The sequence below is a fragment of the Plectrocnemia conspersa genome, unplaced genomic scaffold, assembly GCF_051122295.1.
Source record: "Plectrocnemia conspersa isolate PC_06_02 unplaced genomic scaffold, ASM5112229v1 ptg000001l, whole genome shotgun sequence".
Lineage (NCBI taxonomy): Eukaryota > Metazoa > Arthropoda > Insecta > Trichoptera > Polycentropodidae > Plectrocnemia > Plectrocnemia conspersa.
The window spans coordinates 18954675-18971768 of NW_028277165.1; the positions used below are offsets into that span (position 1 = coordinate 18954675).

At 32.4% G+C, this 17094-nt stretch overlaps 2 protein-coding genes across 4 annotated transcripts in view; one reads left to right on the forward strand and one right to left on the reverse strand.

The window, feature by feature from the left end:
• The window catches only part of LOC148239085 (uncharacterized), a 29491-nt gene extending 23913 nt beyond the window's left edge, over nt 1-5578 (reverse strand). Inside the window, exons 1-2 of one of the 3 annotated variants that reach the window (XM_088185233.1) lie at nt 5432-5578; nt 3172-4738 (exon numbers count right to left, since the gene is read on the reverse strand). In XM_088185233.1, coding sequence (XP_088041359.1) covers nt 3172-4639 — 1468 coding nt within the window. In that variant the 5' untranslated portion in view covers nt 4640-4738; nt 5432-5578. Of the gene's footprint in view, nt 1-3171; nt 4791-5379 lie in introns of all 3 variants that reach the window. The other 2 variants (XM_088185217.1, XM_088185225.1) reach the window with 2 other exon arrangements.
• LOC148239084 (uncharacterized) overlaps nt 1-17094 on the forward strand; it is a 47437-nt gene that overhangs the window by 24755 nt on the left and 5588 nt on the right. The window contains exons 2-3 of the mRNA XM_088181275.1: nt 10478-11152; nt 11227-16195. Coding sequence (XP_088037401.1) covers nt 10478-11152; nt 11227-16195 — 5644 coding nt within the window. The remainder of the gene's footprint in view (nt 1-10477; nt 11153-11226; nt 16196-17094) is intronic.

A 17094-nucleotide genomic window follows, 5' to 3' on the forward strand; every position in this document is an offset into this window, starting at 1 on the left:
AGTTTTAAAAACTTTTTAAAATAAAATGATTCCGCATATATGCCGAACATATACTCACATACCAGTGGCGTGCCGTCCATGCATGCGGTAGATTCAAAACGCCACTAGCATGCACGGTTGATCGACTATAAACACGATCACTTGATCGGCTAAGTCGCTCGCTATCAACCGTTCATGCTGATGGCGTTTTGAATCTACCGCATCTATAGACCGCACGCCACTGTCACATACATATACGTCTAGGAAAATACATACTTATAATATCTCTATATATTAAGGATATTTGGTAATTGACAACTAGGGCTCTTCATAGCAATGTTGTTCTTGTAACGCGGGTTTAAAATGGCCGTATCAATTCCTAATCCGTATATTTACGATTAAATGAACTGTGGTTAAAATTAATTACAAACTTGTTTTTGTTTTTAGTAATAATGCTACATTAAAACAAAATTTCGTCATGAATTTACGACGTAGAAATGAGTGCGAGGCCATCCGTTGTCACTGAGTAACTCGTTATAAATAAAGACTGTTTTGACAAATGAAACTTTTACTCTTTCAAATCAATCAATATGAGAATACCAATAACAAAATAAAGTTGACTTGACAATGTTTACTTTGAAACATGTACAATTTTGTATATATAGCAGTATATGTTTTCAGATACAATGCCATAACAGTCTCTCTTTCTCCTTCAGATTAGTTTTCGCGACTTTAAGTCTAGTGCCGCCAAAAATGCTGTCAAAGTATTCTGAAACTACTGTGGCGAAAATATGCGACGCCGCGTCACGCTCATCGTTCATTCCACTTGTGCGATTCGTCACGGAGATCTTTGCGTACCCCTATTTTTGTTTTTCACCGTGAAAACGGGGCGGACCGTCAATAATCGACGCATTCGTCTCTCGCTACGTGTTTTGTTTGGGAAAATTGCGCTGTTTTTCTTCTTTCAGGAAAAACGCCATCAATATTCAAGCCGCAGCCGGCTGAAAAGACAACGGAGGCGGTCTGCTGAGATTCATTTTTTCATGCTTGATTTGGTTGCGAATACATTTTTGTTTGATTCGATTTGCATATATGGAAATGGAATGTTGCAAAATGAGAATCCATACTGAGGTTATTTGCAGGAGAAAAAATATTTGAAGTAGAGTTGAAAATTAAATTGCATATATTTTATTTTTATACATAAAAATATGTTTGCTACAAAGTTGTATAAAAAATACAATATGCTTCACCCCATAATACATATTTTAATGAATCAAACGTTAAACGCTTATCAAAGCGATTAATTCATATGTTTTTAATGAGTTCACCAGTGACAACGGATAGCATTCACTCATTTTATGCCATAAACGTCCTGTTTTCCGGCTTTAATTTAACATAATTGCCATAAATTTAAACAAGTTGAAAGTTTATCATTTCGCACAGAAAAAACGGCTATTTTAAACACACTGCAAGCACAACGTTGCTGCGACTTTAAGCCTAGTAAACTTTGTTACGAATCATAAACCAAAAAATTCGCTTTATTTTTTAGCTAGTCGTTACTGAAAAATACATATTTACTGTAATATTTATATCTCGCATGTAAATAAATAATAATAAGTATGCAAATGTATGGAAAAGTTGAAATCATTTTTCTAGCACCTGTCAGATAAATTATATTTTCACTGGTAAAAATATATATCTACTGGCAGCGTCGGAAAGCACGCTTAGCTTGTGTTGATATCTGACCTAAAACTATCTAAAACACCTTGATAATTAACTCCCGACATGCGATTGACAGATCGACCACAAAAATTATTTTGACCGTTTGTCGATATAATTCTTACAATTCAATATGAATTTTGACCAATCCAATATAAATTCTAACCATTTAAAATAAATTTCGAACAATTAATATAAATTTTTACCACAGTCGTGTTAAAATTCTGACCCGAAAAATACGAGCCTTATTTCTATTTATTATATAACATTTCTACTCAACATATAACTAATTTGTTGTGAACGTTGAGAATGGAACGGACCATTTCTGCCTAAATTTAATTTATTAAAAATAGCGCCCGCACGTAGCAAACAAATGAAACATTTTCATTGAACTCTATTTTTTTCTGGGTAAATAAATATATTTTTGAATTGCGTTTCGACATAAATTCTGGCAACAACCGTATTATAATAAAATTCTGACCCGAAAAATACGTGGCTATTTTTATGCTACTAATATATGAACATATGCACATGTAAAATCATGGGTTTGCTGTTACATGTATAGTTTTTTATAGTTAATATTATATTGTTTTTTTTTTGTTATTTTATACAATCTTAATTAATAAAAATAATTAATGTTTTATTTCTACAAATGAGAAAATATAATCTGTTTCAAAAAAATAAATAATGCATATATAACAAGTAGCTATAAAAAATGGTACAATCTCGTATAACAAAAAAAACATCAATAAGAAAAAAAAATTGTAGCAATTTTTCTGTAAAAAATCGTATTTTCCATTTTTCTCATTCTAAAATATATGCTACCTGGTCTGACTTGGGAGCTAAACATAAGTCATACAAACAAAATCTTATTTCAAAGAGATTAAATTTCTATATTTATGTATGTATGTTTTATTAATATTATTTTTTTATTCGTGATTTACTCTTATTTTTAATTGTTAAAATACATTCGTATTCGATTAACAGTTAATGTTTTTTTATCTATTATTTTATCAATCTCAGAGAATATTATGTCTAATAAAATAAATATTTTTTGCGCAAGAATAGTTTTCTTAAATATTTTAGTGTTAATTTAAATTTTTTTTAATATTCACAGATAATAATGGGTATTATATTATATAAAATATAGATTCTATAAGTGCAAGTTTTTTTTTCTGTACTGGCATCCAAATTCCTGTAGTTATTTAAGCTATTCACGTATAACAATAACACGATCCTTTGGAATTCAAAATATGTTAACGATTTAAAAGTTTTTTTATACGCACCTGGACGAATCAACATTCCTCACCACCCAAATAGTTATTTTTTTATATATATAAGGGATGGTCTATTCAAAGTTAATTTATATTTAATATTGATGTATTATTATACCATCGACATAATTCGTTGGAAAGAAAACTATTTTTCAGAATTCCATATAGATTACAAATTATTATATTTAAATAAACTCACCGTTTACGTTGTAAGCTATCAGAACAATGTCGGGAATGTTTAAAACTCCTCCGGCCTGTTCCATGGCGTTGAGCGCTTCTTTGGCCATCGCCAAACTGTTCGCTTCTGTGTCGACTACCACGGCAATCGGTCCACGAAGGTACGTGTCCTCCATGTAATTCCTGAGCACCATCAGGGGATCCGCTGGTTGCGTCGTCGTCATCGTCCGAAACAGTTCTTCGACTTCTTCGAGGCTTTGGGCATCTGAATTATTGTCAACCTCGATCATCTTCTCCGATATGACACTGTTCGATATATTGTTAATTTCGACTTCTAAATTTTCGTTCAGGCTTTCTAAAGACTCATTCGTCAGGTCTTCCTTTGTGTAGCTCTTTGGGATTATTGTGGTATCTTCCTCGGCATATTTGATCGTGGGGACTTCCTCCAGTGTTGCAATAATTTCTTTGTCTCTCTTGTAATTATCGTAAGATTCATCCACATATTTAGCAAACCTCTCGTCGTCTTTCTTGTTAAGTATTCTTTGGTCATGTTCGAAACTGTCGTTTCTGTTATCTATTTGGCGATGGCTCTCGTGATGCTTCGATCTCTCACTTTTCTTACTCTTATCGTCCTCGATATTTAAAGCTTGCTTTCCGATTCGTTGAGAATCAGTCGAAGAATCACTATTCGTTTTACTATGAGATCTCACTGTATGATCTGGATAATAATCTGTAGCGTTATCTTCAGTCATATCTTCTTCGCTTACATTTTGATCTGACTCTCTTCCGCTTCGGATCGAATATTGCTTTCTTTTGGTGTTTTCGGAGCTAACTTCCGCCTTTGTTTCGCTTATTTCTTGCGAATCAGAAGACGCCGGATATAAATACTGTTTTGCGTATTCCTTATCGCCGTCCGCTATTACGAATCCTTGAAGATTTTTAAAGCCCTCGTCGTCGGGTTTGATGTTGTAATAGTTTTGTCTGCTCATTGTCGTCTTGACACTTTCTTTATTAGGACTCTCTCTTTCTTCGATTTTCTTTTCGAAATGCCTGTTCCTGACTAGAATTTCTCCCGTTTCTGGGTTGTAGATGACGTCGCTCTTCGGAAGCTTGATCGACTTGCCGTCGTCGGCTACGAAGAAGCCGCTCTGTTTGTGAATTTTCGATTCGACGCTCGTAGATTCTACTCCCTCGACAGTCGGCGTAGGTCTCTCTTTGGGATAGTCCCGCGCTCTGTCGTGGTTGTGTGCGTGTTTTTCGTATCTGTGGTGCGATCGCTCGCTTTGGTCCTGTAATCTCCTTTGATCTTCTTGTTGTTGAGTCTTGGGCTCGGGTTCGAGCTTCTGATGGTGCCTCTGAGACTGGACATCTTTGGTTTCGTCACTGTCCGCCGCTTTCGCATTGTCTAAACTTATCGAAATCACTAGCAGTACGAGAAACAAGGTAGTTTTCGTCACGTCTCGTGTCATCGTACGACCGCTGGCGTCCATTATCCACTTTTTCGACACAGTGTGTGGAATTCGTTTACCTTCTATACACTTCACTGTCTCCTTTTATGCTAAACTTTGTCACGCGCTCTCAAAGATGCTCTTACATAATAATAACGACGATTAGAGTCATAGTTGAATTGTGTTTCACTTTCTTCCGAGGCAATGAAAAGGTATTGAACGGTACGTGAGTATTTTTAAAGAGCAATAAACATCAAACAAACAACTTTGACATATTTCCCTTCGATTATGACAGTATAAGAATAAACAAAAAATGTACAAATATTTTTCACTGCGCGGTCAATTGATTTTTAACGTTTAATTACTACTTAAAAATGAGGCTGCGCGGCTAAAAATCATAAATAATCATTCTAGCAATAAACAAATACAAATTATAATCATTTGAATACGTTATGCAAATGTATTAAAAACACTGCAGTCGTAATAAAATATCAAAATTGCGATGTGTTAGATATAGATAGTATTTAATTTGTGTGGTTTTGCATTTTTATAGCACTTTTTATTTATTTATTAATACAAATGTTGCACGAAGGTTAATCGAATACATTCGTTTTTCTCGTATAAAACACGCACTGTCAATGCATAATTAATTTTCATACAAATATGTGTTAGTATCGTAATATATGATTTAATTTGTAACTGTTTAAAAATAAACATATTTCAAAATCGATAGGAAAATGTCGCCGCTTTCGCGTTCGTGAAATTCAAATTAAAATTTTCACAATTCAGTTGTTTATGTTTGAAATTATCGGCTCAAATGCAATATTCACGCACTCGTTCATGTCGCGTTCGCAAATCCGAATAAAATTCGAATTCGTCTTTGACGTTGTTTTGTTTTGTCGAACACCACCGGCTCGCGACTAGCGGGAAAATTCAAAACTTTGTTAGGCATCCAACCCGCGCGAAGGACCACCTGCAACTGACATCACGATTGTACCGCTTCACTTTTTATAACGTGTGTTTTTACGCGTCCGTACACGTAAACACAAGCACGCGCTCACACACACCCACACACGTGTTTTGGGCGCGCGTTTTGAATTGTTTACGACATGTTACTTATTTTATTTTATTTTTCTAGCGCGTTCATTACTATACATCCATTCAGAAGTCGAATCGTGGATGCTACTAATACGCGTGTGCAAAAATTACGCGATAGTAAACTCGACCAACAATGACGTACGATTTCGTGACACCTCGACACTTTTCGACACCTCTTCTATCAGGGGTCGGAAAACTTTTTTTAATTATAACCCTCTAAATATATTCATGTACCACCCAATAATCTAATAAAAATAATGTACATGTAAAACAATTACAATTTTTAAAAAAAAAACAATTTTCGAAAAAAATCGTTCTTAGAATCTAAAAAAACATGAACGGCAGATCCAAATAAAAAGTGTATTAAAACATTGCTACAAAATGTAATTGTGGCAATAATTTTAACTTTGCTAAATTCAAAAATACCGGCATTTGGAATCACTTTGCTTTTCATGTGGTTTAATTATATGTGACTAATAATATAATTTAACTGATAGGCGCTAGTGAAATTATATGCAGTTCTTAAACTTTTATTGCGTCAAGTTGTATTTGGTTAATTCCTTTAGGTTAGGTGTGGGTTTGAAAAGCAAATAAATATTTCGTCAAATTGTGTTTCAACGACAGTTTATATCAACCTATAATTTCAGTTACGCCTACAAGTTAAATTATATTTTTTCTAGTACAAATATAATATTAAATATATCTACCGGTGAAAATGTATTTAACGCTACTGAAAATATTACTTCACTGGTAATATATATTCACTGTAACAAAGCATATTACAAATATTTTTATGCTAATAAAGTACCTCTGAATCTAAACCCTCACTCGTCATTTAAAATAACGATCAAACAGATAATGTTCTGATATGTTTTTTAAGGATTAATATTTGCCATTCAACTACATTATCGTTAAAACAATTCTATATGATAATATTTTATAATTAAACATAATATAATTTAAAATATCTTGTGGAAAAATCATTGCTTAAAAATACAATCGATGATATCTAAAAAGGAGCTGTTACGGAGAAAAAAGCAACATTTCAATAGAAATCAAAATGTGATTTTACATGTAAATCGAATTATCTTATTTTTGTCTAATTATTAATTATTAAAAATTCGAGTCTGCTGCTGTGGCTCGAACCGGCGGCTTCTGGGTTATCGGTCTAGAACTTACGGACTACGCAATTGCGATTTTATGCTCACTTTTGTTTAAGCCTTAAATTTTTAAAAGTCTAATATCAAAATCTAAATTAACTTGATGTTTATAAGAATTTTAATTAGTTATCCGGTATCAATTAAATTGAAAAAATACGTAAATCACGTCCTCGGGTTTATTCAAATTGACCTTGATATTATTATAATACAAAACTTATTATAATACTAAATATTTAGTTGTTCATCCGCGTAACGAATAAATTAGTACAACAACAAAAACTCGTATTTGACAAATTCAAAATATTAATAAAATGCATTCACGCATGAATTTACAATAATTTAAAACATCTAGAATTATTAATCTGGTTATTTGTTTTAAATTAATTGTTATGCATGGATCCTTTCATTGATGGGTATGTGTATCTAAATTGACCGTTAGCGCACGACCTTTAGCGACATTGATTTCAAGAGTGCAACGCCAGAAGTTTGATATTTCAATAACATTTTTTAAACCTCTTGAATGTTTTGCAAATATTTATGTGGATAGAATTTATTTAAAAACATATAAATATCTTTATTATTGATTTTCAATATGTGTTTAAACTTCTTAATGGATTACTTGTAGAGGGCATTTAAGTTATATGTAATGTTAATCATCAGCAGAATACATTCGTACTTTTAACAATCGCTCGTTATAGCAATATATTTTTTATCTTCATGTAATTTAGGTCAAGTCCTTCTAGTAAAAAAACCACATACGTATTTTCTTTTTCTCGTAACCTATGAATGGTCGTTTCTTTTAGCGCTAATTTTACTAATGATGTTATCGCATTATCAATAAGGATGTACGTAGTCTACAAAATGGGGTCATCTTGTGCGTATCGTTCACTTTTTTTCGACAAAAGGATGTCTCGTCGATCGGATATCGGAGATAAGCGGGTATGTCATAAAATAAATTTCGATAGTTTACCAACCGCGCCTTTACAGCGTGTCATAGGATTAGATATAATCTTACTTTCGCTCTGCGTTAACATTTTGCACTTCCCACGACCGTTCGCAAAAGGTTAAACTGCATATTGAATTTGCTTAAATAATTAATAGCCGAATTATTTGATTCGCGAAATACGACTGTTTATTTTGCTGCATTTTCCTTCATAAAATTATCGACATGTAAATTATGTACTAACTTGTAAAAATAACAATACAGCAAAATATTTTCTTGAATCATCAATTGGACTATTATAATATTGCTGAAATACATATTTTTTTCGAACGAATAAAAAAATTGAAGATCTTAAATTCAATGGAAAAAATGTCATTGAAATAAAAAATATATTTGAAATTCATTAAAACAAACTAATTGTATCAGTTAATTAAAATTGTTCCAAAAAAATCTATCATTTATTATTTTTTGCATAGAAATATACAGATTTCAGAATAATGCAGTTCTTAGTTTATCAAAGCAAAAATATGACCGATTAGAGTAGTTAAGAAATTCGTTAATATTTTTTGCCATTCAAATACTTTCTAAGAAAACATACATATTTTCAAACATATGGCACGGACCCACCCTTTCTTATGCAGTGGTATAAAAAATACAGCGGTTGTAAAACATTCGTACAAATTTAATTTGGTACTTGTTAGTTAGCACGGCGCCACGCTCAAATTTGTCAGTCGTGAAATATACATTTGCTGTTTAAACAAACAGGCCTAATCTAAACAATATAATAACGGTATAATGATTAATTTGCTTAAGTTAGGTGTGGATTTGAATAACACGGGAAACGCAGTGGGGAGTAACAACTGGTGGTTTTTGAGCGTGGCGTCGTGCTAACTAACAAGTATCTTTAATTTACAACAAAAAATGCTCATTAAGAAAAAACATTAATTGCATCTTTGACGTATAGTATATGTAAAGGATGATCCAACTTTAGTTTCAGCGGTGGTTAAGCGATCCATTTCGTAAATGTGTTGTTGCAAACTAACATTTGACACTTTGAAAACGCGTGATTATTGATAGGTGTTTGATTTACAGTGCTGCCAACATAGGATGTGTATGAAATTTTGAATTATTTTGAATAAATTCTATTATGGCGCATTAGATAACTCTATTAAGTCAGATTCGTGATAAATAAATTTAAAAAAAAACAAAAGAAAGAGTAGGACATATCATAGAAAGACAACAAAATTCACCACGAGTCTGAATCTTCTTTAGTTTCATAGTCGTTTCATATGTTTGCGTTTTCGAATAAAATACCATCATGCAGGATTTCTTAAAAGGGTTATTCATTATTATCACAGAAAAACGTAACTCAAGTATAGACATTAGTATCGATTTACATAGCCAAAGTTTGAGAAATACTAATAAATGCGCTAGCTCTGATTCAATCAGTTAAGGAACGAGAAATTTAAGAGCATCTCCAAAGCATACGTGGACGAATTAAGGATAAATATGGGCCCGGGCATTTTCGTGAATTTCGACCAACTCAAATACAGAAATAGGTAACCTTTTTAAATTCATAGGCTGTAAATGTGGTTATTTTTTTAATGTGCGTCTTTTTAGTATTATACTCTATAATATATAGAATCATTTTTAATGTTTTACTAATAAAATGTTATTTGTATTTTATTGTATATGCACATACTTTTAGATATTTTATTTATTTAATTACACTATTTAAAAAAAGTGTGAAAACATTTTTGTCTTGCTAATTGCTAAAATATGTTATTGTAATTTTTCTATATATATATTTGTCATTTATCTGATGTTTAGATCATACAAAAATAAAACAAACTTCTTGAGTGCAAAAGGTTAATTCTGTCATTAGAGTAATTTTTAACCAAATCTCAGTGTTTTCGACAAACTGTGTACATATCAATTTATCATTTTTGAAATGTGTTATGTTTAAAAGAAAAACAAGACAAACACATATGTTTTTCAACGTGCAAGCTCTTTCGCAATATTAATGGATGTGTTTAGTCACACTCGAAGGCGATTGTACCATTTTCAAATTCACTTTCGTTACAAACAAGTAAAACGATAATTTATTTCGTACCAGGGATGTCAAGTGCGCATCGTTCGAAAAGAAAAGTTTCTTATATAACTGTTTCATAGGCATCAATCACTGCGAGTTTCGGCCCTAAAGCTACGTTTGTTCTTTGACCCTTGTACCAAATCTCGATCGTAATTCCTCTTAGAAAGTTCTGCATGTTGGGCAATTCGATTGTGTTTGTAATTTTTACACCGATCATAATAAGCATTGATGTAGCATCCAAAACCAGCCTTGGATCGTTCTTGCATAGACAATTTTTTCGCGACTTTGAACCCGCCTGTCAGCCCTGACATGTCATCGGACACTTTTAATGGTTTTCCGGTGACTCGATTAGGAAATCGAGCGGCTCTTATTGAAATAGATAACAGTTTATTTAAATATAACAACTTACAAAAAAAATATAATACAATTTCATGACCCAACCGGATATTTGAGTATTGAGTCCTTCGCGAACGGAAGTGGGTACGCCATGTGTATATATGTTTTAGTTGCAAGATTTGTCATGTTTATCGTATAGATTGTAAATAGCCATTTGAAATATATTAATTAGTGTATTTTTATTCTTACAGATATCATACCCTTCGGTAGTTCATTGTCTAAAAGTAGTGCTTTAAAAAATGATACGATCTCCTGTGTCGCGAAGAATTTACCCTCGGACAGAAGCACCAATTCGCCAATATCTCAGTGTCTCAAAATGACCACTAACAGGAACTCCACAAACAAGATGACAGTCAAAGGCGGCGACGATGATTTCGACATCGAATCGTACTACGCCAGACTGCACGCGATACCTAGAGCCTTTTCGAATAGTGCATCTGAGAATCCGGCTCCCGTGGAAGAGTCCACCTTCTCGGAGATCGACTTGAACTCGTCGACCCTAGGGCACAACGACTCTGAGGAATCGGCCGCCGGACAGATACAGGGGATAACTTCCGACTTGGCTCAGAACTTGTCTCAGCTCCCCCAAGTGCTGCCTCAAGTGGCAAACACCGTATTCAGCTCGTTCTCTAGCATACTCAATTTGGGCAGGAGCGTCATGAGAGAAGAAGACTATTCGAGCACTCCTCGGATTCCACAGTTCACTGAAGCGATTCAACCAGCAGAGAATCCGCAAGAAACTCGAGATCCTTTACCCTCAGTCCCACTGTTTAACAGAGAAGAATATGTCGCTCAAAGTCATGCAAATCAAGCGACACAGATAAATCAAAGCTTACCGACTATTGGAAGTGACGCTAACTCAATGGGTACGGTATACGTTTTATCGATAGATAGATTAACTAATTATAATCAAAGCTAACTATTTATATGTTGCTTACAGCCACTTCCAATAAATTTCGACTGAATATGAAGAAAAGGAAGACATACGCTCCTGTACCGGGTCTCACTCTCGGAGAGACGGAACCTTCTATCGCTCAGATAGAACATAATCCACAGATGATGCATATGCAACCCCTAATGAACGTTCAACCAATTTATAATAACGAGGAATTTGTTGATATTAACGTACCCTCAAATTCCGAAGCCTTGTATGATTTTAATCCGCCAATACCTGAAAATCCACCACTGGTGTCCACTGTAGATGATATTATAAAAGATGAACATAAAGCACCATTCGCAATATCCTCCGATTTACTAAATAAATTTTCTTCTTATGATGATAATAATATACAGTCCGCAGATGGGATCGCTCTTTTGAATCCGACTTATAATCTGTGCCAATCGATAGATAGAAATAGCACAAAGCTTGCATCTAATTATTCATACCAAAATGATATTAATTCAATGCCATTACCTGAAAATAAAGCTCAAGCTTGTCTTATAAATTCCGTTCAGTTAACTCCTATAGTGTCTCCAAAAGAAACAATGCCAATTAAAAATGTATCCAAAAGTAATGTATACGATCCGGTTATTTTTCCTGGCGCCCAACCAAACTTTGATAATATTCTATTACCTCAAAAGCATGAGCATGTTAGCGTGAGTAATTCTCCAATGTTTTTTAACAATCAGGGTGTTCCTAGTATGCCTCAAAGAGAAATAATACCGATTGAAGATTTATCTGAAAAAGATATTCTTCTAGATGTTAAATCAAACATTGATAATTTTACATTGCCCCAAAACGAAAACCCTCCATTGTTTTTCATCAACCAAGGAATTCCTGTTGACTCTCAAAGAGACGATTTATTCAAAAAAGATAACATATACAATCCGGACATTCTTACAGACACTAAATCAAACTTGCATATACAAAATTATGATAATGAAGACGTTAGCACATATAATCCTTCAATGCTTATCAATAATCAAGGAACTCTGGATTCTTTAAACAGATCTGATGCACCGCCTTCAAATGAAATTCCACCATTATTTTTTGACCCGAATGCTTTTAATGCAATCTCAAAAATTGACCAAACGGTAACTAATTTAACAAATGTACCAATAGCACCTCCTAAAATTGACAACACTGACAATAAATTCAGAAGGCCGACAATAAAAAAGCGACCAAAATACTACTCCGGTCCTATCGTTGGTTCATTAGAGCCGCAACAAGAACAAATAAAATCCAACTTTACTCCAATTATTGAAGATCAGTTTTCAAATAACCCGGTTCATAAAATATCTCCGTTACCAGAGAGATCTAGTTCAACATTTAGTCTAGATAGGCTCAGTAGTGCAGTTAGTTTTACCAAAATTCAAAATGTTGTATCGTCCTTGTTCAAGCCTGGAGATGATCCTAAAGTAGATCAGAATAACGCTTATAACTTTGCTCTCCCAGATAATTCTGGCAGTGCCCTGCAAATTTATAATCCACCGTACAACGCTTTCAATGTACCTACATATAATTTTGATAGTCCAATAGTTCAATCTCACATTGAAAATGTAAATGTGAACGAAAATGTGTCATATTCTGAAAATAATTCTTCGGGAGTCGCAAATCAAATCCCTATGTTGAACGTATCTTCATATAAAACGGAACCAAAATCAAATCCAAGATCCTTCTTTGCATCGGATTTAAATATGGCAACTAATATTTCAAGTACAGTTCAGCCTCAGATTATTGAAAATGTGAATGTAAATGACTTGACGTCAGCAACCCAAATCCCAATGATAAATGTATCCTCCAATAAGCTGGACTTGACATCTTCTTCTGCATCAGATTTTAACGAATCTACTGACAGTTCAATTTATACTTTTCAGAATCCGATTAATACAGTTCAATCTCAGATTATTGACGATACTTCATCAGCAATCGCAAATCAAATTCCAACGATGAACGTTTCTTCTAATAAAGTAGAAGTGATATCAAACCCAATGTCTTTCTTTGCATCTGATTTAAATTTATCAACCGTTTACAGTCCAACTTATAACTATGAGAATCTTAATAATACAATTAATCCTCAGATTGCTGAAAACTTAAACGTAAATAGTCCTTCATTGGCAGTAAATCAAATTCCAATGATGACGGTTTCATCCGATAATTTGGAACCAAGATCAAATCCAATGTCTTTCTTTGCATCTGATTTGAATTTCTCAACTGTTAATAATCAAATGCGCAATTTTGAGATTGAAACAAAAACAGTTAAACCACAAATGGATGAAAATCCAAATTTGAACAACAATCCTTCATCAGCAGTCGTCAATAAAATACCAATGATGAATGTTTCATCCAATAATTTGGAACCGAGATCAAATCCAATGGATTTCTTTGCATCAGATTTGAGTTCATCAAATTTAAGCAGTTCAATGAATGACACAAATATAGTTCTACCTCCGATGACTGAAAATACAAATTTGAATGACAATCCTCCATCAGTAGGCAAAGATCAGATTCCAATGATGAATGTTTCATCCAATTTTGAACTAAATTCAAATCCAGTGGCTTTCTTTGCACCTGATTTGTGTTTATCAAATTTAAACAGCTCAATACATATGTTACGGAATAAAACAAATACGGATCAACCTCCGATGACTGAAAATACGAATTTGAATGACAACCCTTCACCAGTAGTCACCGATCAAATTTCAATGATGAATGTTTCATCCAATAATTTTGAACCAAAATCAAATCCAATGGCTTTCTTTGCATCTGATGTGAATAAAACAAATATAATTCAACCTCCGATGACTGAAAATATAAATTTGAATGACAATTCTCCACCAGCAGTTAGAGATCAGATTCCAAATTTTGAACCAAAATCCAATCAAATGCCTTTCTTTGCATCAGATTTAAATTTAACAATTGAAAGCAATTCAATGCATAATTATCAAAATCAAAAAAATACTGTTCAACCTCATGTGAATGAAAATCCTATATCAGCAGTCATAAATCAAATCCCAATGATGAATGTATCTTCTTATAAAATGGAACCAATATCAGATCCAATGTCTTTCTTTGCATCAGATCTGAATTTATCGTGTGTTAACAGTCCAATTTATAATTTTGATAATCAAACTAATAGGGTTCAACCTCAGATTATTGAAAATACAAACATGAATGACAATCTTTCATTAGCCATCACAAACCAAATTCCAATGCTAAACGTATCCTCCAATAATTTGGAGAAAACGTCCAATTCAACCTCTTTCTTTGATGATTTATCTTCTAATATCCCTGAAATTAAATCTACCGGACAGCCCTTTATCCATACCTTTGGTGAATCAGTAATAGATCATGATATTAAAAACCAAGAATCAATTTCATTAATTGATAAATATTCTGATGAAAATACTATTACAAGTGAAGGAAATAATGCTGCAAATGTATCGTTTGAAGATTATGTTATAGAACCTTCGAATCAATTTGAAGATGAAATTAACAATGAAAGTGCATCTTTCGTAAATTATTCTGATACACAAGTCGTTAAAAATGATACTAGCAATTATGGCATATTCAAAGATTATTCTAATATAATAAGTAAAATTGATAGTCCATTAGACGGCATTGGTATTTGTAACAAAAACGAAGTAGATGGTAATAAACATGCTATAGGAGATCTTGAAAACACCCAAATATTCAATGTTGTTGATGATGGTAAGAAAGTAGATTTACCACCATTTTCGCTCTTCACCACTTCTACTAAAAATGAATTGGCAGATGTGAATTATCCGTCTGTTCCCAAGAATGCTCAAAGGGATAATGAAAATATTTTTAATCCTCAGTCTACTGTTGATAATATGAATTTTGAGGTTGATCTTAATTTCATGAATACTTCTATATCTAATGAAGATAAATTATACAACGATTCTTTTGCATATTTCCCATCAAATACCGAAAGCAAATCCTTCTTTGATTTGTGTGCCGATAAAGATGTTAGTTCACCGCTTTCCAACGATTTTAATAACAGTCCAGCTAAAAATATTGACGATGAATCAGAAGACGAAACATTAAGAGCCGATATTGAAGTCAGTGAAATATTGTCAAACGTAACCGAGAAAGACAAAGTTGAAGGAAGCAATTTAAGTATGAAATCAGTTATTCAAACATGTAAAGATTTGATTGGCGATTCTCTTCCAATCAATCGGAATCCAGTCGATGACATTATAGAAGCTCAAAAAATTGTCGAACCGGATATGAATCTATTTTGCACTCAGGCTAATCAGGGAAAATTATTTACTTCTGTTTTCAATAAATCTTCGATTAAAGAGATTATTCAAGAAGATACAATTCCAATCCCAACTGATGAATTAAACTATTTAAATCCCGCTTTACGCAAAATTGAAACTATCGATAACAATATAGAATTAAATAAACCCGTCACAGTAGAAGATCGAAGTGCCATTACAGCTGCAATCAATAGCTATTTTGAACATATTGAAATACCTAAAAGTAGCCATCTTTCGTTCAATCAAAACCAAAGTGATAATATTTTAGGTATTACTGAACAATCTTTGGATATTGGCGATTCAAGATTAAACTTATTTAGGAGGCCATTTAATCAAGATAATCAAAATGTTTTCAATCAATATTCACATGAAATTGAAAGTACATCACGCAAAGATCTGTTAAATGAAAATCTAGATAATAAAATATCTGAGTGTATTGATAAGGATCCATTTAAAGCTGTCGAAGAAATTACAGATTTAATGAAACCACTCTCAATCAAAGATGAAAATGTAGGCGCTCCATCGTTCGATAATTATTTCGATAGTTTTGAAGCAACTAAAAATATCGAAAGAGAGGAGATAGTGTCCGATCGAGGCGATGAGATATCGCCGACTAAGAATGAAGATAATGTGCCATTGTTCAATTATTTCTCATCTTTTTCATCGTCTGATAAGCAAGAGTTTAATTTTTAAGTCGCCAAGTTTGCCTATGCATTGTCTTCCGATGTTAGACAAGCATATGTTTTTCGAGTATTCTAATTTTAGTAATATACACATTACAATATAATAAAAGGGTACAACATGGTAAAATATTTAAGTTATATTACACACTCATTTTTAATGATAAAATATAATTTATTTGTATTTTATAACGCTTAGAATGCAGGTAGTATTATACATTAAACTTTTACCGAGACACTGTTTTTCAACATTGTGTAAATATTTTGACGGTTTATGTAATTAATTCAATAAAAATAGATTAAGATTTTTATATTTCAATAATGTAACATCAAATAGATTATATTTAGTTTGTGTTTATTATAAAAAAAAATACTTTTTTTCCATTAAGAAATGTTTATGAAATCAATTCAACTTATTAAATGATATATTAATAAGTTTATCGCTGTTTTTTTAGTTTATATTTATTATTTATTATTACTTGATAATTATTCTCTATTTTTTTATTATAACTAATATTTTTTTTGGTTGTTTCTTCTAAAATTCAATTTATAATTCCTTATTTTTCAGGGTAGATATACTATTTAACTATACTAAATTTAATTGCAGTATTAATATTTTTCTTAATTTATAGGATTACAATATTAATGAATCCTATAATAGATTAAATCTACTATTTCTTTTAAATAATAAGTGATGATCTATTATAATATAGCATTGTATACATTGTGTGTGGATGTTATACATATATTTTTTTGTTTCAATTTTAATTTTGCAATAATACACAAAATAAAATACTACACTTGCAATTCTATTTTTTAATTATGCATCAATTTTAAGTCTTGTACTGTAAGTTTTGAATGCTGAAAAATTACAATTTCCCTGAAATCCGATCCTTTAACTAATC